This window comes from Nymphalis io, chromosome 2 (genome assembly GCF_905147045.1).
Source record: "Nymphalis io chromosome 2, ilAglIoxx1.1, whole genome shotgun sequence".
NCBI lineage: Eukaryota > Metazoa > Arthropoda > Insecta > Lepidoptera > Nymphalidae > Nymphalis > Nymphalis io.
The window spans coordinates 8,412,261-8,438,620 of NC_065889.1; the positions used below are offsets into that span (position 1 = coordinate 8,412,261).

The 26,360-nt window shown below is 34.0% G+C and overlaps 2 protein-coding genes across 2 annotated transcripts; one reads left to right on the forward strand and one right to left on the reverse strand.

Moving 5' to 3' along the window:
• Positions 1-903: 903 nt before the first annotated feature.
• LOC126778537 (flap endonuclease GEN) lies at positions 904-14,369 on the reverse strand. Its single transcript, XM_050502194.1, has 11 exons — positions 14,229-14,369; positions 14,033-14,127; positions 13,448-13,652; positions 13,184-13,273; positions 12,317-12,470; positions 11,537-11,669; positions 10,894-11,055; positions 6,133-6,301; positions 5,767-5,911; positions 1,981-2,058; positions 904-1,910 (listed from the first exon to the last, which is right to left on the reverse strand). Exons 1-11 carry the CDS (start codon positions 14,289-14,291, stop codon positions 994-996), a joined length of 2,211 nt encoding a protein of 736 aa, XP_050358151.1. The 5' UTR covers positions 14,292-14,369; the 3' UTR covers positions 904-993.
• Positions 14,370-14,969: 600 nt separating this feature from the next.
• LOC126778573 (methylcrotonoyl-CoA carboxylase subunit alpha, mitochondrial) lies at positions 14,970-26,360 on the forward strand. The gene is made up of 14 exons (XM_050502251.1): positions 14,970-15,273; positions 15,350-15,554; positions 15,629-15,846; positions 16,803-16,950; positions 17,236-17,373; positions 18,324-18,419; positions 19,569-19,752; positions 20,334-20,524; positions 21,232-21,363; positions 23,280-23,450; positions 23,584-23,707; positions 24,098-24,291; positions 25,109-25,246; positions 26,163-26,360. The coding sequence occupies exons 1-14, from the start codon at positions 15,242-15,244 to the stop codon at positions 26,319-26,321; spliced, it is 2,130 nt and encodes a 709-aa protein (XP_050358208.1). The 5' UTR covers positions 14,970-15,241; the 3' UTR covers positions 26,322-26,360.

A 26,360-nucleotide genomic window follows, 5' to 3' on the forward strand; every position in this document is an offset into this window, starting at 1 on the left:
TACACATTACAAATAATATTTTAGTGTACACGTGTACATAGTATTGCTAGCTATAATTAAAACATTGAACAATTTTCTCCATGGACGATGAGCATTAATATGCGGTTACTACACCACACCGCTCCGATGCTTCCATGTGTTTGTATGCTGTAAAATTCATGATGATTTTTCATTAAGAGCAAATCTTCAATTATTTATGCTGGTATTAAAGAATAAATCACACTTTATTGCCTTTTATATTTATCTTTGTCAGAGCAGTGCCTTTTAGAAATACCGCGGACGTATCCCAAAGGGATAGAGCGTGAATTGACCCTCCATAATTTAGTTGGCTTACCTATACAAAAGCACATATTTTTCCCCATTTTATGTGATAATGTATACCTCAGTGTCGTCGTTTATTATTTAAATTAATAATGACACTGATTACGGATTTATAGCAAAGGATAAAAATATTTATTATAAGGACCTTAGGAAGCAAGCGCATAAGCATTCTAAAATTTAAATTTAATTTTGGTAAATCAGCTGACCAAACTGAGAGCAATTTTAATATTATTTATTAAGCAATGTAAGTATATACCGTTGGATAACAAAAAAAACCTTGTTTTTCTGGCGAAATACATTCCATTCCGTTACTAAGTGCCATAGAATGTAAGTATATTTATTAAGCATGACAATTATAATTATAAAAAAAATTATTACACTTACGGTATTCAAATGTATGTAAAAAGTTATAAATAAAATAATAAAATGAAACTAGGTAGTTTACACATTTTTACCAAATTATCAAAGTGCAGTTAGGACTCACAAAGTTAAATAAAAATTTGTCAACAATGTAAAAATCTCAAAGCATTTTATTGTTATATACTTAATTTTTTATTATTATATATACAGTGGATGAAAATTGAGCTGAAGCTGAAGATCGAGCTCAGTGGCCCGTCATTGGAGTACCTATGTCCAGAAGTGAACGAGAAAGGGATGATGATGATACTTAAACTATAGACAATCTTTTGGTAAAGTGTAGTCTATGGTTGCATCACAATCTACACTATTGTATTTATAATCAAATGACATTTCAAAAGCGTCGCATTCATCAGTAATTTTATCGAAGAAATAGCTTGTATTTACTTTTGCAATTGAAGATCGTTTGCTTACATTAATATTACGATTTCGTATGGGACTACTTTTGGGTGTTGAACAATTCTGATGTAATCTATGTGAAAAAATACTTTTTCTATTTATTTGTTTATTTTCAAAAATAAGTTTAACTAGATTACTATTTACTTTCGTTGTTGCTACTTTAGGTGCTCTAGAAACAATTTTATCAACAATATCTGATAAGTCTATATCATTAACGCCTTCTACGCTCACATCGAGCATGCTTAGTAAATGTTTGTCATTTGTTACATTTTCTTTATTACATTCGAAATCTCCCAAAAGGTTATCAAATGAATTATTCGGAATGGCTATATGTTTGACACTAGTATCCAACGTCTCTGTCAATTTCGATTTTCTTTTCTTGGTCGGTTTTAAATAACTATCTATTGTATTTTTTACTTTTGTTCTTGTATTATTTTTCATTTTTCTCTTAAGTCTATTAACACATACGCTGACGTGCGCTTTGCTACAATTCAAATTTTTGTTAGTTAGACTTAAATTTTTCATAGAGTCATTTATGTGAGACATTGGTATATCTTTAACTTGTTTCGGTTTTCTGTTATATTTCCTCTTCGGTTTTACATTCTGTTCAATATCATCGGGGTTTGGATCTTTCTTCTTTCTCCCTCTCATTTTCTTCTCTTTCTGTGGTTTCTTAATAGACTCTTCATATTTTTCAACTAAATCTGGGTAATAACGTCGCATAAGATCTTGTCTTTCTATTGATGTCCATGGACCTTGTAAATCTTCACCCTCTGTAGAAAATAATAATATTTAAAATGAACTCTAGCATTACTATACATAATAATAATTTATCAAATTTACCTTCGAACTGGTCGTCCGGTATAAGAGCCTCATACTGTCCCTCAATATCGGCCCACAGAACTTCGTAACTGGGAACTCCTATAAAATAAATTATTGTAAGTATACGAATGATTATATCTATGTGATATAATAAATAACTGAAATGACCTTGTAGATATAACGTGGATCTTAGACAAATCGCAAGTTCAAAAACCAGTCCTACTAACTTTTACTACAATTCAGTGCTCGGCGATATAATTTTTTTTAAATATAGCCGGGACTACAAATGACTCCACTCCACGTGCTGGTAAGGTGGTAGTAAAGTCCAATTGCGACTACAGCCAGTACGACTCGGGAAGAATGATTTGCACTAACTCCCTAGCCCCTTGCCGGTCCGCAAAATGCCTCTTCATGCCTCATTTGAAGGATTAACGGAAAACATCGCTAAGATATGTAGTTTGAATTTAGGACCACCAAAACGCAGTAGAACAGCGTAAGGGAATAACCTTCTACCTAAATAAAGAGGATGCATTTGGCTTTAATATTTTACTTCTATACGTATGCTATTTTTCAGTCGCAAGATACAAGAATAATTTGAAGATTTTCTACTCATCCTTTTAAAACAATAATATATAATTTATTTATTTTTTCCTTTTTTTTGTTGTTCAATCCAGTGATCAAACCAAGTCATGATTGTATCTAAAACAAAAAAAAAAACTAAAAAACGATCGATCGTCACAGACTACATAATAGTCAAAACAAATCTTTTTGCTTAAGGATCTCATTACGATATCCAGCTTAATAATTTAAATTTTGTTTTTGTTTACTCTCCTTTTATATAAAAAATAAATCTTATTTTGTCTTGACTTTGACAAACTCCGACTCAAAAAATAACTGATAAGTTATGAAAGAAATTGAATATATTATTAATAAGTTTTTAGTGTATTCTACTAATTGATGAAGCGAAATTTATTTTTTATTTGAACTTAATTGGTAGCTACATACGTTTTATAGTTTTTTATTTTAAATAAGGTTAGGGACACGTCGAAACGCTTTGCTTAAATGAGACAGCGTAGTAAGACAAATAAGTAATCCATTTATATGAAACCCCCTTAAATCATAATCTATATATTTTGACAATTAATTATTTCAAATAAAATAAAGTTCTTTCGTATTTTGCTATCTGTAGAATTAAAAAAGGTCCAATTAAATCGGCGATGCTATTTAGGACCACAGAAACCCACAAACACAAAAATAAAGCCAAGTTGGTAACTTCCTTCAATTTGAAGTCGGTTAAAAATAAAATAAAGATCTCAGTAGCAGTGTCTATTTGTGTCATATTGATCATGTGCTCAGAATAGAGTTGGAGAAAATCCGATTATTCGTGTCCTATCACACAACACGGAAATAAACCGCTACAATACAATTATATTAAAGCGGAACAACTAACGAGGATCGATCAGAAAATAATGCGAATAAGTTGATGAATTAGTCGCACCTTAAGGAATAACCATAGTACACCACATCCTTCATGTTGCAAATTTTGCACACGAAGGAATACAAATAATATACAGACATTTAGTACAAAAGTATTTAAAAAACGCGATCTTATCGCTTAAATCTCTTCCAAACGACCTTTGGGTAGTTGAATAAAGCGGTTAGGAGGTGCATTCCCAATAAATTACTTGAAATAAATACAAAATTTTAATTTTAACTATACAAACGTCACTTGTATAAATATATACATACATACTATAATAACAGTAAAACATATAAATAGTACAGTAACAGCCTGTGAATGTCCCACAGCTGGGCTAAGGCCTCCTCACCCTTTTTGAGAAGGTATGGAGCTCATTCCACCACGTTGCTCCATTGTGGGTTGGTAGAATACACATGTGACAGAATTTCAGTTAAATTAGACACATGAAGGTTTCCTCACAATGTTTTCCTTCACCGTATAGCACGAGATAAATTATAATCACAAATATAGCACACGAAAATTCAGTGGAGCTTACCCGGGTTTGAACCCACGATCATCGGTTAAGATTCACGCGTTCTTACCACTGGGCCATATCGACTATATATAAATAATATTAAATATATATTCATCACATATATTCAGAGCTAAATAATAATCTATAATTGATTTTTGGAGACATTAATAGATTGAGCATGTCTAATGTGATGTATTATCATTATTATTTTTTACTCTTGTATATCTATCAATTACCGTTATATATATACAGACAGACGTATTTGGCGTAGAACCTAACCGTTGAGATTTTCCCATCGACAATTTACTACTTTTTACTGATTTCACATATTCCTAACGTGTTAATGGTCAAAAGGCAAGTGCACGGCATCGACGTAAAATAATTTTGTATAAAAGGAAGAAGAACGAGAAGAATTTTTGAAGATTACGTTATCATCAGATCTGATGTTTATTTGAGTCTTTAATGAATTTAAATCGTTGTTTTAAATAGTAGGGAAGTATGAATATTTAACAGTACACAGTAAAGTTTTTTTCTTAATTCACTTATTTATGACGCCCAAGAAAAATCATTATCAAAAGTAAATCCCAACTTTTTCATCTTATAGTGTTGTTAAAAATAACGGGTGGCAAAAGTGATTCGTCTACACGATGAATCAATTTATTACTACAAATAAATCTTTAAATAATAAAATTCTTTGCTTTTAAAACAAATTAATTTTAAACCATACGGAAGAATTAATCAGATGTATTACTGCGATTTGAATTGAAAAGTTTTATTACAATTACAATATCGGGGGGGGGGGGGAGAGAAATTGTGCAAATATACAGATTTTGTTATCCATATTGTAAATAAATAAAAATATGAAAATTCTGATGCTATTTATATTAAAAAGTTCACGCAGTGATCATGGCGATAATGAATTATTTATTCGAGATAATATATATAAAATACACGTTTAAACATTGTAATGTTTTAACTTGAAGAGGGCTCTTCTAGTATTATTTATTATGAACTGAAACGCAGGTGCGTGCGTGAAGCTTTAAAAGTATAATCACCATTTATAAATTCAAGTTGCTAACAGCCGAAAGTAACAGCCGGTTTGAAGGGTGAGTGAGCCAGAGTAATTACAGGTACAATGGACATAACATCTTAGTTCCCAATGTTGGTGGCGCATTGGCGATGTAAGCGATGCTTAACATTTCTTACAATGCCAATGTCTATGGGCGTTGGTGATCACTTAATATCAGGTGGCCTATATAAAAAAATTATATATATATACCGTAATCCGTAACAGCCCGTGAATGTCCCACTGCTGGGCTAAAGGCCTCCTCTCCTCTTTTTGAAGAGAAGGTTTGGAGTTTATTCCACCACGCTGCTCCAATGCGGGTTGGTGGAATACACATGTGGCAGAATTTCAGTGAAATTAGACACATGCAGGTTTCCTCAAGATATTTTCCTTCACCGTAAAGCACGAGATGAATTATAATCACAAATTAAGCACATTAAAATTCAGTGGTGCTTACCCGGGTTTGAACCCACGATCATCGGTTAAGATTCACGCATTCTTACCCCTGGGCCATCTCGGTTCTCGAAAGTAACAAATGAAACGAATAAACTTGGAGCTCAATTACGATATTTGTAATCATCAACAAAATGAGCATTGCATTACACTAGACTAAATCTTTAGCTATAGATAGGCAGGTTTGCATTTTTGTTGTAATCGGCTTTACGAATGTATGTCCAGGCTATATGACATTAGCAGGCTATACAAATAAACCATAATTGAAATACCATTAGTTTTATGAATACGTACCTCGTGGATTTCTTTTTTTCTTTATTTCAAAAGGTTTTATAGTTCTGCAAGTTACAAATTCTTGAAGATGCCATCTTGTTAGTAACGGTAGAAATTTCTCGACGCAATATCTTTCGGACCAGTCTAATTTCTTGGACATAATTTTCTATAAACAATTTTGCTCAGTTATATTTAAATTCTAAATAAGAAGTAACAAAAGATAAAATCAGTTTTACTTTACTCATTTCTATTCTTATACGCCTTTTACATTTAATGTAAATAAATTATTTGTATATAAAGAACAAAGATATTAAAATTAAAATTGTTATTAAAAGTTGAATGTACGACTTAATTACAAATGTTTCATAGTTCCAAACAATCGAATACCACAAATTGAATTAAACTCGGAGTTGGAATCTTCAAGCTGTCGAGATCTATATCTTCTGGTGTGGTATCCAGGAATTCCTTCATAACTTTCGGCTCAGGGAAAGGCATTCCGCACGACAGGGCACGGTTACGAAGCGATAGCTCACGTTTTACTTCCGCTACTTTGGACCTACAAACAATTAGTGTGATCTATGACTTTATCTGTTATAAGTGAAATAGATAAGGTGATTATGTCGTGAGAAGAGAAATAGTGTACTTTTCTAATTTAATAATTACAAAATAAATCATGACAAAAGTTTTTTTTTTCTCGTTGTTGTTTAATAATATAAGTAGGCAGATGGGCAAATGGGCCATCTGATGGTAAGTCACCACCGCCCAACCTGAGCAACGGCTTTACGTGCTTTCTGAGGCACGGATGTGAACACAGTAAACTTCCAAATTCCAGACTGCTTTAAGAATTTATTTATATAAAAAAAAAATGATAACTTTTTCATGACCCGACCCGGATTTCAACCCAGACGCTTGGGATTAACAGTCTTATAAAAGAGCAACGAGACAGCAAGAAACGTACAAAGATAAGTTAAGACATGTTCGCAAAGCTTATTTAAAATATCGACTTTTATGACGGCCGGGATAAAATGCACAATTCGATTGAATAGCTCGCAAGGATTTGCGGAGATGGATCTATACTAAGAAACTTATAGCGAGATAACCCTCTCCACGCTTCTTTGATGCGGGAAAGATGTGAATTTTATCGGTATTTACGTAGACTGTGTTCATTTTTCCTGCGTTTAGTAAATACTTTTTTCATTTTTAGGAAGTGTTTTATTAGACTAGATTTTTTAGGCGGACGAGAATATGGGCCACCTGATGGTAAGTGGTCACCAACGACATAGACATTAACATTGTATGAAATGTTAACCATCGCTTACATCACCAATACGCCACCAACCTTGGGAACTAAGATGTTATGTCCCTTGTGCCGGTAATTACACTGTCTCACTCACCCTTTAAACCGAAACACAACAATACCAAGTACTGCTGTTTTGCGGTAATATATCTGATGATATGAATATCTGATGAGTGGGTGATACCTACCCAGACGAAAATATATATATAAAGATATAGTGTTGTTTGTTATATTATGTACAATAAAAATATTCTATTTTCAATCAAAAGCTATGCAACGAGTCATTACAAAATATATTATTCATAATTACGAAACCTTTATACGCATTTGTTTTCTTTTTGTAGCGTTGAGAATTAAATATTATTACAAGTCAGATTTGGATTATTGAGTCTACAGATGAAGTATAATTTATATAACAAAAAAAACTGATGCAATCATTGATATTTGACGTTTTGAAATACAAAATTACAAAGAAATGATTATCGAATATAACCCATGTAATAACTATCAATCACTCCGTGTTCATTTTCAATTATAGATGCAGTAAGGATTTTTTGTCTAAGACATTGAAATAAATGTAAAAAACCACCTTCTGCTTTCTTTTAATTGTAATAGTCGGGCGGTTAGCTGTTAGGTATAAAGAAGTAGCCTATGTCCTTCCTAGAGTTTCAAGCTTGCTTTAAATCAAATTTCATCAAAATCGGTTCAGTAGTTTAACCATGAAAGCGTAACAGGCAGACAGAGTTACTTTCGGATTTATAATATTAGTATATATGTATGAAGCATTATATTATTTGTTCCTCACTACTTTGGAAAGCTCGTTGAGCCGTATGTCATTCGCCTGAACTCTCAGTCTTATCGAATCACCATCGTATCGAATTAAGAGACGTTACTAATAGGAAATGTATCATCTAAGCAGGCGGCATATCGCGCGTGGATCAACGGCTGCATTAGCGGGGCATCTAACATTGACTCACTGAAAGCAAACTACAATAAAAATTCCAAGTCCTGTAGGAAGTCATACACGAGAGCGGATGCACAGCGCATTGTACAGATTGGTCATGACCTTATTTCGCATCCTAGGGGCTCCCGTAGCTTCTGACGTCTGACCAAGTCTGTGCAAAACAATTTCTGCCAACCTTCGCTGCCACCGCTCAGAAATCCGGACGGATCGCTAGCTCACAGTCCGCAGGAGAAAGCCGACCTCCTGGCTAAACTCTTTGCCGACAACTCTGTGATCGATGATTGTAGTGCGTAGCCACCAACAATACCTTCATGTGGCCACACGATGCCTGACATCAAAATCAGGCAACGTGATGTGCGTGCGGAGCTGCAATCACTTGATATACGGAAAGCTAGCGGTCCCGATGGAATACCAGCCATTGTGCTGAAGAAGTGCGCGGCGGAGCTGTCTCCTCTTCGGGATGTGTGCCGGAGGCTTGGAGAAGAGCTAATGTGCAAGCGGTTCCCAAAAAAGGGGATCGGTCTGACCCGGCAAATTATCGACCAATAGCTATCACCTCAGTACTTTGTAAGGTGATGGAACGGATTCTAAACAACCAACTGATCCATTACCTAGAAGAACACTGTCTAATTAATGATCGTCAGTACGGGTTTCGACCAAAACGGTCCACAGGTGATCTTCTAGCGTACGTAACGCACCTCTGGGGTGAAGCTATCGACAAGCATGGAGAATCGTTGGCTGTCAGCCTCGATATCTCCAAGGCTTTCGACAGGGTCTGGCACAGAAGTCTTCTCTCCAAGCTACCGGCATATGGTCTGCCTGCTCAGCTATGCACCTGGATTGCCAGCTTACACACGCGTAGCCTTCGTGTTTTAGTAGATGGTTGCACTTCACAATTCTATGTAGTGAATGCTGGGGTCCCCCAGGGATCTGTGCTATCTCCCACACTCTTTCTTTTGCATATCAATGATATGCTGTCTCTTGGGAACATACATTGCTATGCAGATGATAGTACAGTGCATGATGGATACCACAGACGCGCAGTGGCTGGGCGGGCGGAAACTGAGGAGAGGCGGGAGAATCTTGTCATTGAACTCGATAGGGCGTTAGAGCTCATCGCCAAATGGGGTTCTGATAATCTTGTTGATTTTAATGCCAAGAAAACACAGGTATGCGCTCTCACAGCGAAAAAGTCACCATTTTACCCTCATCCCTCCCTCTGTGGCACACCGCTGATGATACAAAGCAAAATCGCCATGCTGGGGATGGACGTTCGCTGCGACCTTAGTCCAAGGGATTACATCGAGGCTATTATAAAAACAGCTTCACGGAAACTCGGAGTTCTGAACAAGGTGCGGCGTTTTTTCACGCCACAACTGTGCCTGTTATACAAAACACAGGTACGGTCTTGCGTTGAATGTTGCTCGCACCTTTGGGATGGCTCCGCTAAGTACCTACTGGAGGCCTTGGACCGGTTGCAGCTACGTGCAGTACGCATTGTTATCGACGTAAAGGTCACAAACACCCTTGAACCTTTACAATTGCGTCGCGAGATAGCAGCACTGAGCGCTTTCTATCGACTGTATCACAGCGAGTGCTCTGAGGAATTATTCTCTCTAATTCCTGCTTCCCCCTTCCTTCTTAAGTCCGCGCGAGCTGGTTCTCGATGTCACCGCCTAACTGTGACATCAATTCCATCACGCACAAAGAAATTTGGCAACTCCTTTCTTTGTCGCACTACCAAAAAATGGAATTCCTTACCAGCTCACGTGTTCCCCTCCTCTTACAACCCGAGTTCCTTCAAACGAGGCGTGAAGAGGCATCTTGCGGGCCGGCAAGGCGGGGACGGCTAGTACAGAACATTCTTCCCGACTGTACTGATCGTCGTCGCGTTTGGACTCTACTACCACTTACCATCAGGTGGAGTGGAGTCATTTGCCATCCCGGGGCATAAAAAAAAATAAAAAAATAAATAAAGACAAAACCCATCGTCGTAGTCGAAATCGGTCAAGAGGACATTATCATTTCTAAAACTACAATTTTGTAGACTCTACCGGACAAACGTGTAAAATAAATATTTTTTACACGTTGATATGAATACGAAAAACACATACATAGTAATTTCTATAGAAAATTATAAAGCAATTATATTAGCGTCGATGGATATTGTGCAAACCCGTCGATTAAGATACAATCACATCAACTATTACCACTAAAGAGCGATATTTCGTATTGCTGTGTTTCAGATTGATGGGTGAGCCAATGTAAGGCACAACTGTATCGACATCTCATTAACTGTATACAATTAGCTTCCCACGGTGCATGGCTGAGTATTATTCCCGCACGGCTGACGACCACGAAAACATTTTATCTTTCAAAAATGCAAAGTGAAAAGGAACGTATCGCTGCAACTTTAAAGTTACCGCCTCACCGCTACGTACTTGTCTGCGCTTCAACAGACGATTCTCTTCCCATGTTGCATCTGTGCGTGTTGGTCTGCGTCCGTCCGTAATACCGCGCACCACGAGAAGCGTTAGGAATTTCTTTCCGTTCTTACGGAGCTAATTTCGGAGGATGGCAGTCTACTTACTGTCATGTGGCTCATCAATCCATATATCTCGACAGTGATCATATCAAGTTTATATATAAATATACATATTCAAATTTATTAATATTTATATGTTTATAAATTAAATATATTTCTTTTCTTTCAAAAAATCTATTTGTATCGGTGCCTGTAGACTTCATGAAATACTACATACGTTTTGATATAAGTCAGTTTGATTATAACTCATACTCACATTAACAAAAAATATTAACATTTAGTATTTTTTGTTAGACATACTTCTCTAACTCAACAAAATGTATATATATAATTTATACAAACTTGTATCCCATGTCCGTACAACCTCGATGTGTGACACAAACGGGACAGCCGTTCTTGGTATGGGTTCGTCCCACGTGTCCGCAGCGGTCGCAGCGGCCCGGCGCCGACGACCAACGGGTTTGCTCTTCGTAGTGTTGCGTGTCGCTCACCCAGGATAGTAATCTGTATGAGAAAAGTGTTTGAATATGTTTGCTAATTTTTATTCCACTTTAAAAAAAAGAATTATATCATAGTACAGTACAGTAACATCCTATGAATGTCCCACAGCTGGGCTAAAGCCTCCTTTCCTTTCTTGAAAGAAAGGTGGTTTCTTGGTGGAATATACATGTGGCAGAATTTCAGAGAAATTAGACACAGGTTTCCTGACGATGTTTTCCTTCACCGTCAAGCACGAGATGAATTATAATCACAAATTAAGCACATGAAAATTCAGTGGTGCTCGCCCGGGTTTTAATCCACGATCATAGGTTAAGATTCACGCGCTCTTACCACTGGGCCATCTCGGCTTTAATTTATATCACATTCCATTTTTTTATAATATATCCAACATATTATATTATTATAAGTTAAATAAAGAAAAAAATAATATATATATATATATATATATATATATATATATATATATATATATCAAAATATTTACCTATCTATGACCTGATCTTCTGGCACTGTATGAAGGAAAGCAATTGCAGTAGTGATTGACGATCCACAAGCTCCGACACCGTAATCACAACCGCACAGCAGAGCTAGCGCCACCATTTTCTTGCGACCAAAACCTTAACAAAATATTTTATTTATTCTATACAAAGGCAAATAATATCAAAGGTTTGTTTCAGTTTATTTTCTTTTTTTTTTTAATAATATCCTTGGACATTATTCACACACGGTCATCTAATCCCAAATTAAGCGTGTACAAAGCTTGTGCTATGGAAACCAGACAACTGATATACTACTTTTCTTTTGTAAATACATACTTATATAGATAATTACACCCAGACTCAGGACAAACAGACATGTTTATGCACAGAAATGTCTGTCCTGGGTATGAATCGAACCCACAACCTTCGGCGTAAAAGGCAAGTGTCTCAATCAAATCAAATTATTAAAGTTTAAGGTGAAAATACAGTGTAAATTTGTTAATTATTTCTAGTTAATTTTACACTCACAATACACCTTCGAAATATTCAATATATTAAAAATATGTAATCTATATAATAATATGACTAGCTTGTTAACTATTTCTGTTTTAAAGATTGAAATTTTAAAGTGTATACAATTCAATGTATACAGTTAACGTAATTTAAAATCGATTTACAATCGGCAAAGAAATTGATTATCAAAATCATAACCGAATTGCTGATACTACATCTATATAAAGTTGGTTCATAAAATCTGCCAAAACATAAGCAAAATTTTTATATACCATTACTGTTAAACATTTTCTCAGCGTCATAGCAATCTACTGATCCCTGCATCGCACCGCCCCCCGCCGCGCTCGACACGCTGAAGTTCCGATACACGCGCTTAGCTCCATACGCGAAACAGTCGGAATCTTGAGACACCACTGCGTCGACAAGCTGACAACCCAGTATGAACATTACCGTCTATTAAATCATTTTAATATTATATTTCATGTACAAAAATTAATACTTAACTAAAAATATAAGATAACAAAGTTATGATGTCAACTATGAAATCAAAGGACACTAACAGACTTCCAACACCCTAGATTTCAATTACTCAATAAAACGTTAAAGTTTTGAGTAAATTACATTGAAGTAAGAAAGATAGTGGACGTAGTTTAGAGTTTATTTTAACTCAATTATCCGAAGGAACTGCTTTATTATGTACAGTCAAACCACTTTGGAGACTTTTTTGCATTTGCAGTAGTGCACCGGCAGCAGATACATAAATAAATACTTTAAATTTTATTTTTATAGCTAGTTAATATTAAACATAATTTTTAATCACAAAGTTTTTAATTAATAAATTAACTAACTTAAACTTCAACTCCAGGCATTTCATAGTCTTTATCATCCTCGCTTTCATCCGATGAATCATTTATGTTAATGATAATTCATTCTGATAGTGTATCTAAAGCCTAGTCTCTACCCTGAAATTTTTTTATTTTACTTTACAATAGCATTTTGACAAACATTTCTCCATTCAGATGATGGCAGAAAGAGTTCATCAGTGTTTCACTAAACAATTAACTAAAGAACATTTATAAGTAAAGCCGTTGATATTTAATAACTGACATTAAAAAATAAATAATAAATTAAATACAAACACCTTTAGCATTTAATCTTGCACAAGTTGCTTCAGCCTCCCCTCGTCCTTTAACACACCTCACACCCATGCTCTTCAATAGTGTTTCACACTGAAACAACAACAATTAATTAATAACAATAGCTAATTTAAAAGCAATAAAACATTATTATTATAAATGAAATAAAAAAAAAACAATAAAAAAAAATACTTTAAAATAACCTTTATTTATAATGATTGAGCGATTATGAATATTATTATTTATTATATTATATTAACTTGTTACCTCTTTTAATACACCTTTAAATCGTTTTCTTGAAACATTAGGAACTTTGGCTTTAGCAGCATCAGACTTTGGTGCAGCTCCTCGGAACTGTATAGCATTTCTGGCTGCCATAACATCTTGCTTTAGTTCTGGAGCATCTCCCTCGAGCACAAATATTGGACTTATGTCAGCAAGTAGCAGATAAACTGTTCTAAAGAATAAATTTCTGAAAAAATGCTGATCATGTAGAATGCTTACACGTTTAAGTAAAAGTGAAACTGAAAACTAAACTAGTAAAACCTGTAAAAATCTGCTGTTTTAACAACAATTAATCATGGTATTGTAAGCAGTGGAGTAAAAGTTTATAAACAGTCACAGTAATTTTAAAAAATTACTTAAAATGGCTTAAGAGATATGTCACTCCAGAATTCAAGTCCCTTTAGTTAACAGACCTACTGCTCAGAAATTGAAAATTTAGATATTGCTGTAAGAAAAGAGTTAATATTAAGAACCAATTAAAAACTACAACAATCACTTGCTTGTTCGATATGTGGCTTGTGAATTATATTCATCATTCAAATGTTATGGGAATATAATATGAATTACCTTAAGTATAATTTGGGTTGTATATAATAATCTGTCACATTTTGACTATCACAAACCCATCCTGACAAATCAACCGCAACGGTTTCTCCACAAATCTATAAAGACAAACAGAAAATAGAAAAAGAAATAATTAAATAACCGAATGTTTAAAATAAAACAATCATTTTAAGATTTATAAGTATATTAATATATTTACTTCGTGTAATGATTTCTTTTCACTAAAGGGTGTTAAAACTGTCCATAAACCTTTTATACCCATTATGGAGACAATAAACAATACTTTTAAATTAATTAGTTCATTTATACACCTTTATTCAAATAATTAATTAAATAACTCTAGCAATATATGACTGTTGTGACAAATTCAAACTTAACGTTTAACATTTATAATAAATTTTTACTGTCAGAGACATTGACAATTTGATAAAATCAATGACATTGACAGATTTAGCAAAACGTAGTTCTTTTATACTCTGTGGTATCTAATTCTAGACAGGTAACTTATTCTTTGAACTTTCTTTTTGAAAAACCAGTTAATTACACAACCTAATCATGTAAGTATTTTTGAAAAAAAAATCACTCTTAAGATTGAAAGAATGGAATAAATAGGGAATTTCTATCTATCACATTACTCATAACGTTACATTATAATTTCTTGTTGAAACTATCAGGTAAATAATAAGAGTTCGTAAAGAGTATATCAAAAATGTATGGACAAATCTAAATATACCACATAGCATGGCAGGAACCGTTACAAATACATGCCACACACTAACAGCAGAATTAACAATTTGATATTTGATAAAAATAAACGCCGGCACTGTATATTGCAATTCATTTGCCTATTCTAACAGAAAAAAAATTACCCAAAAAAAGTATAAGATGACGACATACAAATACATGGTATGACATTGACAATTTGACACTGATTTAAAATTTAAGCTTAACAAAACACAAACAATTCAGCAAATTCGTTCATTATCATTACCACATGTTATTCTTGAATTCATTATATGATAAGGAATACGATTATTACCATGTATGACGATAACGTAGTAATTGTACGCACAGACTATACACATATACAGCTTTACCGAAATAATTCGCTGCATTACAACAGTGTAGAGGCTCGGCAACTAAAAACTCTTATCTTCCTTCCCACCTAACGATAACGTTAATTCTGATTATTTTAATTTCTAATTAGACAAAATGTCATATTTAAATAAATTAAATAGAATTTGGTAAGTTGTATTTTATTAATTTGTTTAAACTTTAACTTAGATAACATTTATAAATTGTAAATTTTTTCCTTAACAGCTCATCTTTAAATCTTCAGTATAGTGTAAGGTTTAACCATGCGAAACAGCTCAAATCAGAAATACAATTGAGGCACATTGATAAAGTATTGATAGCCAACAGAGGTGAAATAGCATGTAGGGTTATGAGAACTGCTAAGAAATTAGGAATAAGAACAGTTGCAGTATACTCAGATGCTGATAAACATGCAATGCATGTTGAAATGGTATATTTTATGATTTATTCTTCTTAATAATTTACTTTATTGTTTTTTACTTCCTATTCAATACAAAATTTCAGGCAGATGAAGCATATCATATTGGGCCTGCTCCATCCTCTCAAAGTTATTTAAATGCAACAAAGATTTTAGAAGTAGCCAAAAAATCTAAGAGTCAAGCCATTCATCCTGGGTATGGGTTTCTATCAGAAAATGTTGAGTTTTGCCAAAAGTGTGCAAATGAAAATGTCATCTTTATTGGTCCTCCACCTTCAGCAATAAGAGATATGGGTATTAAAAGGTATATATCATAATTTTAGTCAAAATATAAGAAGAAAATGTAGTTGGTGGTAGGGCTTTGAGCTTTGTGCTAGCCCATTTGGTTAGGTTCCACCCACTCATTGCATATTCCCCGTCCTCTTGATACCCTTCAAGTGGAAATAGATTGAGAAATGTGCGAAGTGAACGGACTTTTATGTTTCGTTTGTACACTCGTAGGCCGACGGTACTGCGCCGGTCCAGCCCTTGATACGTTTTTGTATGACATTCCATAATTTAGTTATTGAGTAATCGATTAATTGAAATTATTATTTATTAACCTATTCGTAAAATGTTACACTGAGTTGTGATAATTAAAAGCAACCGTTTGTAATCCTTTTAGATGGCCTAGTGGTAAGAACGCGTGAATCTTAACCGATGATCGTGGGTTCAAACCCGGGCAAGCACCACTGAATTTTCATGTGGTTAATTTGTGATTATAATTCATCTCGTGCTTGACGGTGAAGGAAAACATCGTGAGGAAAACTGCATGTGTCTAATTTCACTGAAATTCTGCCACATGTGTATTCCACCAACCCGCATTGGAGCAGCGTGGTGGAATAAGCTCCAAACCTTCTCCTCAAAAAGAGGTGCGGAGGCCTTTAGCCCAGCAGTGGGACATTCACAGGCTGTTACGGTATTGCATATTCTACCAAACAGCAACATTTAATCTTGTTTTCCTGTTTGAAATGTGAGTGAGCCAGTAGCTCCAGGCACAAGAGACATAACATCTTAGTTTCCAAGGTTAGTGAAGCATTAGCAATGTAAGTCATAGGATAGTCAATATTTCTTATGGTGCCAGTCTCTATTAGAGGTACTAACCACTTACCATCTTGTGGCCCATTTACCAGTCTGCCTATTTTATTAAAGTTAAAAAATACATACATTACTAAAATTAATAAAAGAACTCTTTGGTAACAAGTTTATTTTAAATTGTAGCACATCAAAAGCAATAATGTCTAGTGCAGGTGTACCCATAGTAAAAGGTTACCATGGAGAAGACCAAAGCATTGAAAAATTACAAACTGAAGCTAAAAAAATTGGATTTCCATTGATGATTAAAGCCGTTAGAGGTGGTGGCGGAAAGGTATAAAAATAATTTAATAATCAAGTCCTATAAATGTTAATCAAGTTTCTTGTTTATAATTATTATTTATATATTTAAAATTAATTTATCATTTCTTCAATGTACTTTGGTTTACAATATCATTTGGAAAGAACTATACAAGATAACTTCTTTTACTGTAAATAATAAAATTCTTAATGTTAATTTTCGTCTAGCACCCATATAATTATAGCTTTTAGGACTATTATTTGTTTTAAAAATTTAATTTAGACAGAGAATTAAACAATTTTGAAATTATATTTGCAGGGTATGAGAATTGCTATGACTGAATCTGAATTCTTACCGCAACTGGAGTCTGCAAAGAGAGAATCTCTTAAATCTTTCGGAGATGATAATATGCTTTTAGAACAATATATCACTGATCCCAGACATGTAGAAGTACAGGTGATCTATACATATTCCTAACATCTATTGCAAATCTATATTACTAGGATTACTAGGATGCCTGCCTCATTGGTCTAGTGGCTTGATGTAAGGCCGCAGACCCTGAGGTCCTGGGTTCAATTCCCAGTTTGGGCCAATAAAAAGTTATTGGGTTTTTCTGTCAGAAAATTCTCAGTAGCAGCCCGGAGTCTGGAAGTTGGAAGTGATTTCACTCTGATGCCTCGGAAAGCACGTAAAGCCGTTGGTCCTGCGCCTGAATTCTTTCCAGTCGTGTCGGATTGCCGACCCATCGGATTATGAGAGTCAGGGAATAGACAGTGCACCTGTGTTTGCGCACACACTTGTGCACTATAATATCTCCTTTGTAGTTGGCTAATCTCTCTTGAGATTGGCCTCCATGGCCGAAATCGGTCTGGAGTACATTATTGTTATTATATTATTACTAGGATAAAGATGGAATGCTTACTTACACCCATTATTGGTATTTTATAATATATTATAAAGTACACAATATAAAATAAATTAAAACAAATCTAATCAAAAAACTGTCATAAAAAAACGGTTAGAGAAATGTCTATGTAAAAACTTGTGACAATATTAAATAAATGTAATAAGTCGAAAGATAATTGTGAAACCTATTGAATATTATTTTTATACATATAAAATATAGTTGTTATATTTATTGTTAGTCAAATTATATTTTATGTATTTTAAGTAAATATATTGTTATAAAATAATTGTTTTCATAATTTCGGAATATTTTGTGGGTTTTCAAAGTTAAGAAGGGAATGAGGATCTCTTTCATGTAGCCTGGCTTTTAACACATATTATGAATAATAACACACCTGAATGTAAAGTAGTTTTTAGTAGAAAATAATTTCTTAAAAGAAGATTTAGTATATTTTTAGATGAGTGTTAAGTTATATATGTATTATATTTGAAACGTACAGGTGTTTGCTGATATGCACGGCAATGCAGTTCATTTATATGAAAGAGATTGCTCGGTACAGAGACGGCACCAGAAAATCATTGAAGAAGCACCAGCGGTATGTTGATTTACAATTTTTCTTATTCTTAAATTATTAACTTTAAAATCATAAGAGAAAAATGAAGAGTAAACAAATGTAGTGCTTATTTTATTTACCATTCCAAACACTACTATAATGGGAATTACGTTATTTTTGTTTCATTCTAAAGATGTCAATTGGGAAGTATAAAAAAATATTTTTTATATCAACGCAATAATAAATAATATTGGAATTCGATCGTATTTTTAAAATTATATACAATTATGAAATAATACAGTACAGTAACAGATTGTTATAGTCCCACGGCTGGGGTAAGGCCTCCTCTCCCTTTTGAGGAGAAGGTTTGGAGCTTATTCCACCACGCTGGTTGGTAGAATACACATGTAACATAATTTTAATGAAATTAGACACGCAGGTTTCCTCACGATGAAATAATAAATATAAACAAAATATCACGTGACCACAAAACGCACCAAGAATGTTTGTGACGAAATTATGCACGCAGATTAAGATGACGTGAATTAACTATAAACAAAAACCAAAGGAACACCCCTTTGTCAGTTTAATTAAAACCCTACATTTTTTTTTAAAATTGTATTAATAAAATAATATTAGCAATTCTGGTCTACACGATTTGCGTCAGAATGCTAAGGCGTAATGACATAAGGCGTCACAACACCTGACCGCGTGACGTCCATTATTCGTAAACAATATGAATTTATGTTACGTTTGTTATTGTAATTCCGTAACTATGTGCTAAGCATTGAGGTAAACAAATAAAGACGCAAATCTCATACAATGTGCGCGTTAAAATTGTCATGTAAACTATGATGACCTACCTTCAGAGCCAATAATTTTTTTTAAATCTATTTATATATGAGTGAAATATTAGTGGCTAAATCATCACGAGATTTCCGAAACTATAGGTTTGATTGAGTTGAAATTTAGCATAGTTATTGCTTTCGCGACATAGATGCTCACTAAGGGATTTTACGCAAATCCTTATTTTCAACTTGGAGTTTAGTTTCAACCGAAAAGGTCTATAATATCATCATATCAATAAACTCAGTACTTCGTCATTTATCACACGATTGCCCAAAATTCTGAATTTAAAAAAAAACTTCTACATTACAATGGATAAGGAAATAAAATATCGTAATCTTCCAGCCCAGTATTTCCGAAGAAACTCGAAAAGCTCTCGGCGAGGCGGCCGTGCGAGCGGCTAAAGCAGTCGGTTATGTCGGCGCTGGCACCGTTGAATTCATTCTCCACCGAGTAACGCATGACTTTCATTTCATGGAAATGAATACGCGATTGCAAGTAGAACACCCTATTACGGAAATGATTACAGGTAATAAGGTCTTGTTTTCTGTATAACAAATGTATAAGTCGATATATAGGAGAAGGCGTTCTGGCAACATCCTGCATAAAAGCGTTAACCAAATTATACTATTATTCGAGTAGTGACTTGGTTTCGATCACTTTTGAATCGCTTCAACAAGATTTAATTTAAATTGAATACCAGAATGTAGATTCTGCCGAGAAGAGCCGGCAAAAAATTCAGTAATTAATAAACCTAATTACTTATGTCTGACAGTTAAATTAAATAGGTAATTACTACAATTAATTTATATTTAGCCGAAACTTCCGAAATCAACTAATGCTAACCTCCACGATTTTCTATCATCTATATAATCCTTTATCGAATAATACGCCTTGTTAATCAAGGTTTTTTTTTGCTGTTTATTGATATTATTAATTAATGTTAACGGTTTAAATGAATATTAAAAACTTACCAATTTGACAGTGTCTTTTGTAATCGAAGCGTCCCTTGCGTAATCGTTTTGGTAAAAAAAAAAAAGATCACATCTTCGCAAATGAAATCGCATAGCTATTATGTTTTAATTTTAATATGGTTATATACACTTTCAGGTACAGACTTAGTAGAATGGCAATTGCGTGTGGCAGCTGGTGAACCTCTCCCAGTGACACAAGAAGACATAGTCCGTCGGGGCCACGCTGTAGAGTGCAGGATATACGCGGAAGAACCACGGGCAGGGTTCCTGCCTCGTGCTGGAACTTTACACAGGCTTACCCAACCTATACCAGAGGAAAACGTACGAGTAAGTATTCTATGCTACTTGTAAATATATCGTTACGCACTGCTTTTAAGTACCTCACAAATAATTAAGATTATTTGGTGTAATATTATTTGGTTAGTGATCACCATCGCCCAAAGGTATTGGCGCTGTCTTAAATCCTAACTATTCCCTAACCTTGGGAACTAAGATGTTTTGTACTTTGCATGTGTAGTTGCACTGGCTCACTCACCCTTCAGACCATAACACAGCAAAACTAAATATTGCTGTTTGGATATAAAATATATGATGAGTGGGAGGTACCAACCTTACCGAGCTTTCACAAAGCCCTACCACCTAGTAAGGCATATAACGCCGTTGCTTATGCAGGATGGGCAATATATATGATTTGCTTAATTTAAAATACAAATTAAAAAGTCATGTGTTTGAAATACTAAATAATTTTTGTGAAGTATTTAAAATACTATTGTAATACTAACGTATTTGTATTTCAAATAAGTTTTTAATTACAAGTAATTCAAATACTACCCAGCTTCTTAATCTGATCTTACCGGTCCGGTCATATCGAATTACTGTTCCATTGGATGATAACAGCACACTTGTATTTGCATACACACAAACGCACACACACACGATATCTTCTGCGCAGTTGACTATTCATCCTTGAGAAAAGTCTTTCAATCATTGTTGAATAATATGTTCATATAATACAATACGTGTTATAATTTTAGGTAGAAACTGGAGTGAGAGAGGGACAGGAAGTGTCGGTTCACTACGATCCAATGATCGCTAAACTAGTTGTATGGGGCAGAGATCGTGACGAAGCTCTTCTTAAAACCAGACGAAAACTTTCCGAGTATCAAGTAAGTTAAAATTATTATACTATTATCTTATGTAATACTTGACCAAGTATAACAAAGATTTTAACAGCTATAAGTAACTTATATGAGAGATTTTACAATATTATACCAAAATGTTTGTTATTCAATAGATATTTTATAGTGATCGGAAATCATAAGAAATATAATAGTCTAATTATTTACATTTGAAATTTTTACCAGTTTTGAAGATTACTCGGAAAAAAAAAATGTTTAAAAATCATTTAACAGATTATTCGTATATAGATTTCTGTGAATTATTTATACAACGTGTAAAAAACACCCTGTCCGACCCGAAAGGGGCATATAGGTATGTTATTGACATTACGAAAAATAATATTAAAACCAAATATTCAATAATATAAAAATGTTATTGTAATTTAAAATATACATTTTTTGTGCACCAATTCAACCAACATCGCCAATTTTTTGAAATGTCACATCACCAGAGTTGTTAGGCGGTTTCTTTGATTGCCTTTGAAAAGCCGCTAGCACGTGTAAGGCCGTGGCACCACTGGTCAACGTCGACCGTGCCCGGTGCGGCATATTGTCTGCCGACTAAAATAAAACGTCACTTATCACCTAGCTCACAGTAAGCGGTCTGAGCCACTTGCATACTAACGCACAGTTTATTTATTTTCTTTGCTTATTAACTTTTTCAAGTAAACATACAGTAATTTTATACTTATAAGTAATACTTTTTTTCATAACACAATCAAGTTTTCACGAGTTACTAAAACATGAACGATAACATTAACAGGTTATAAGATAAAAGAGAGAAAGAAAAATTAAATTAAAATAAAAACACACTTAACAAGTGTGAACACGAACTTGCAATATTTTATTTCTTTTCGTTCGCACTAATTTCTCTTTGTTAAGCCACATCGGCTTCTTAAAAGACGCGGTGGAAAGCGGGGGCGTCGGTTACGCGTCACGTGAAGTCACTCGGCTTAGCGCGTAAACTACATACGAGTAGTCGTTTCATTGCTGTGGCTCTGTGTGTGTACCGTGATATTTCGTATTGTAATCAGGAGTATTTCAATACGTTAATGTGTCTGATAGGAGTGACTTTTGACCAAATGAAATGGAGCACAAATGTGCTACAACGTATCCTTGCCAACTATGTGCGACAGTGCAAACCTCTGTCGCTATTAGTGGTAAACATGGAACAACATTTTTGCCACATCCATCGCATTGGCGTCATTATCGAATGATTTGGTACGATCATAACTCGGACACACGAAAAAGCTCATTTTCAGAGCTGCATAAATTTTAGTTTCTTTTGTAACCAAACGTTAACAACAGCTGATCAACTGAAGTCATGACCTTGTGTCCTCGCTACTCGATAGGTAAGTACCTAGTGAGCGCTGTTGCGCGCGTCTGTGTTACTATGTGGTTTTCGTCATTTAATTAAATTAAATTTAAAATTTATTCGGGGTAATTTTTTTACTTAATATTTTAAAAATGATTACATACATAGAACCGACTTACGATACCTAATAACCACTTGGGTCGGACAGGATTTTTTTTACACTGTATATACTAAATTACACAAGTTTATCTCTGTCATTCATTTAACCCATACTTCTCCCAATTCCTTACATTATTTGTTTATTATATTTAATAAGATTATTGAAAATGAATATATCTAAATATATATATATGGTCAATATATATAAATATATATATATATGGTCACCACCGCCCAATGTCTATCACTGACGCCGTAAGAAATATTAACCATTCCTTTCATCGCCAATGCTTCACCGAACTTGAGAGCTAAGACTTTGTCTCCTGTGCTTGAAATCTCACTTCTAACCGCAACAGAACAATACTAAATATTGTTGTTTGGGGGTACAATATGTGATAGGACGGTGATACATGAATCCTTTTATTACTAGGTAGCCGGCTTAGAGACGAACGTGAACTTCCTCCTCCGCCTGAGCGGCGCGAGCGCGTTCGTGGCGGGCGACGTGCACACCGCGTTCATTCCACAACACGAAGCGGAACTGTTCCCGCCGACCGACTCGCAATTAGCCGACGAACGAGCCATACAAGCTGCACTGGGACATGTGAATATAAATAATTAATACATATTGTTCTGACTTGTTTCGTTAAATCGAATGAGTACTTCACTCTTTCGGTTTACTTTTAAATTGTCATTTTAAAAGATTTTTATTTATTAATCAATGTTACTTTTTTTAGTTAATAAAATCTCAGATCGATATATCTTCAAATGACTCATGGAAAGGAATCTCAGTGGCGCCAAATGCGTGGAGACCGAATTATAATTTACAAAAGACGGTGCATTTAAAGTTTGATGAAAGTGGTAAGATTTTTTTAGTAGTTTTGAGGTTTCTTATAAGAGTAAAATTCACCTACTTTTTTCTTACTAACGGCCAGGCAAACGCGATCAAAGTGGAAATTCCCCGCCTACGTAGCGCGTAGCGCTTTGAATCTACATTCATCATTCGAACAGCGAAACTGTGGAATGCTTTGCCTGAGTCCGTATTTCCTGATAGGTACAATGTTGTTGTCTTCAAATCCAGAGTAAACAGGTTTCTTATAGGCAAGCGTGCTACATTTTAGACCGTGTCGATGCTTAACATCAGGCAAGTCAACGGTCAAATGCTGGCCTATTCATTGTAAAAAATAAACCTACCGCCTATCTTGAACGTAGTATTAACTTGTTGTTAACCAGAGCTATTTTTAATTCCAGACATAAAGGTAACAGTGAAGTTTGAAAGCGCTCCGAATACATATCAAGTGAAAGTAAACGATGGAGAATTCATACCAGCTGAGGCGTACGTAAAGTCGACTGAGCGAGGCCTCAGATTGATCTCCAAAATTGGTGACAGAACCAGCAATGTCGGTTTGTTGACCCACGAGAACGAAGTACATGTATACGACGAGGTAGTAATCAAAAACGGTTTTATTTTTTATATTCCTACATAAAAAAAAAACAACTAAAAATAAGTATCATAACGGTCTGTGACTAATTTCACTTTTTAATAATTATGTTAAAGTAAAAGATTCTAAAATTTATTTCATTCAACATCGCAATTCTTTACATATTAAATTTCGTTGTGTATATGTTCGTTATTTTTCTTCAATTTTTATGAAATATATTTTTTTATATATATGCATAGTCTGGATAGTTTAGTTATAGTTGGCGCTATTTAGGAAATACAGATTTTTCTAAATATTCCGACACATTTTTTTTGTATTGGCAAATAAAAAACGTAAAATTATTAACTTCACAGCAACTTTCAGTATTTTTGAATTTAGTGTATTTTTTATATACCACTTATCAATCTTTCATTGAATAAAAATATCTCGGGATAAAATCTTTATTTTACGGGCAGTAAGTTTCAGAAAAATCTCTAGAGTCATATATGAACCAGAGTAACATAATATGATTTAATAGTTCTTGATAATAACAAAAAATGCTCTGTTTGAATTTCTAAGGTATATTGAAAGCATTTGCGTGCAGTTGCAAACGCATAGTATAGTACTACTTATTTAATCTTAAATTAAACGTCCAGAGAGAATAGAAGTTTACGATTTTCACCGGCTAATGTTTTTTTTTTTTTAAATATTTTGTAAATTATTTACTGGTCAATATTTAGACGAGTAATATGTTTCTTCAGAAATAAACATTGTGTCAAAAATAATGAAAAAGTATTTATATTATAATTTATTGCATAATAATTAATACATTTGCTTACAGAATGGTCAAACAGTAGTGAATCTGCCACGCCCTAAGTACCAAGCGTTAACCGGAGCAGATGCGACCGCTTCAGCGGACAGTGCTTGCTCTCCGACTCCCGGTGTCCTTGAGAGGGTGTTGGTTAATAAAGGCGATAAGGTAAGATTATCTACACCTTCTATACATTTACGTATTGCGTTTGTATTGTACATATTGTTTTATCTTCTTCTTTCGAATGTCAAATTACTGATGACAGAAAGAGACTTTTCTTCCGGTATACAACATTTTATTTTTATTTTTTTAAAAACAAAATCTTTAAAACATATAAACATAGAGATAAGCTAATTAACTAAGCTAGTAAGTTCTTCATATTTCAGAATTAAAAGTGCCGTAGGATATATAAAAAAACTATTATTCTATTGTTCAAGCAGACGAAGCTGCAACTGCTTCTATAATGACTTCTTTAATTATGATATCATGAACTTTTAACTTGCTTATTATTTTATTAAAAAAATTAAAGAATACTATGGAGATAAACAGTTGTAGTATCAAGTAGTTTTTAACATTATTTTTATTCCATATATGTAATTTCATTCTTCGGTGTACGTTAAAAAATACTTTTATATAATAGAATACATAAAACGCACTCATTACACTCTGAAACAGACAACCTTACTAAGAATGCAAGCGAAATTATCTCACGTCATTTAAATAAATAAAAGACATAAAATATAAAAAATAATAAAGATGATAAAATAATGAAGGCGAAATGTCATATATATTGTACATTTATTTTAACCACCATTTAATACCGGTTACTATATTCAAGAAACGATTCGTATTGCTTACGGATAGTAGAATTTCGAAGACGAATTACTGACAATAGAATAAATGCATGAAGATAATATTGTTTTAATAATAATTGTAACCAAAAATTTGTAACCTGGCCTATGAAAATGCAGGTACCCTTAAACTGGTACTATAGTGTATTGTATTTAAGTTTTATACTCGTTTTTAATTTTTAAATCTTCTTAAAAGTAATAAGATGATAATTCCTGTTACAAATGTTTAAAAGGTGGTAAAGGGGCAACCATTGTTCGTTGTGATCGCTATGAAGATGGAGTACGTGGTGCGGTCACCGAGAGATGGCGTTGTTGCCGACGTCGCCAGCTTGAAGCAAGGAGACGCGGTCGGCAAAGGCGCACAAGTGGTACTACTACAAGGAGAAAATTGAAGTTTATTTTTATAAAAACAATTATCGTACAAAAATAAA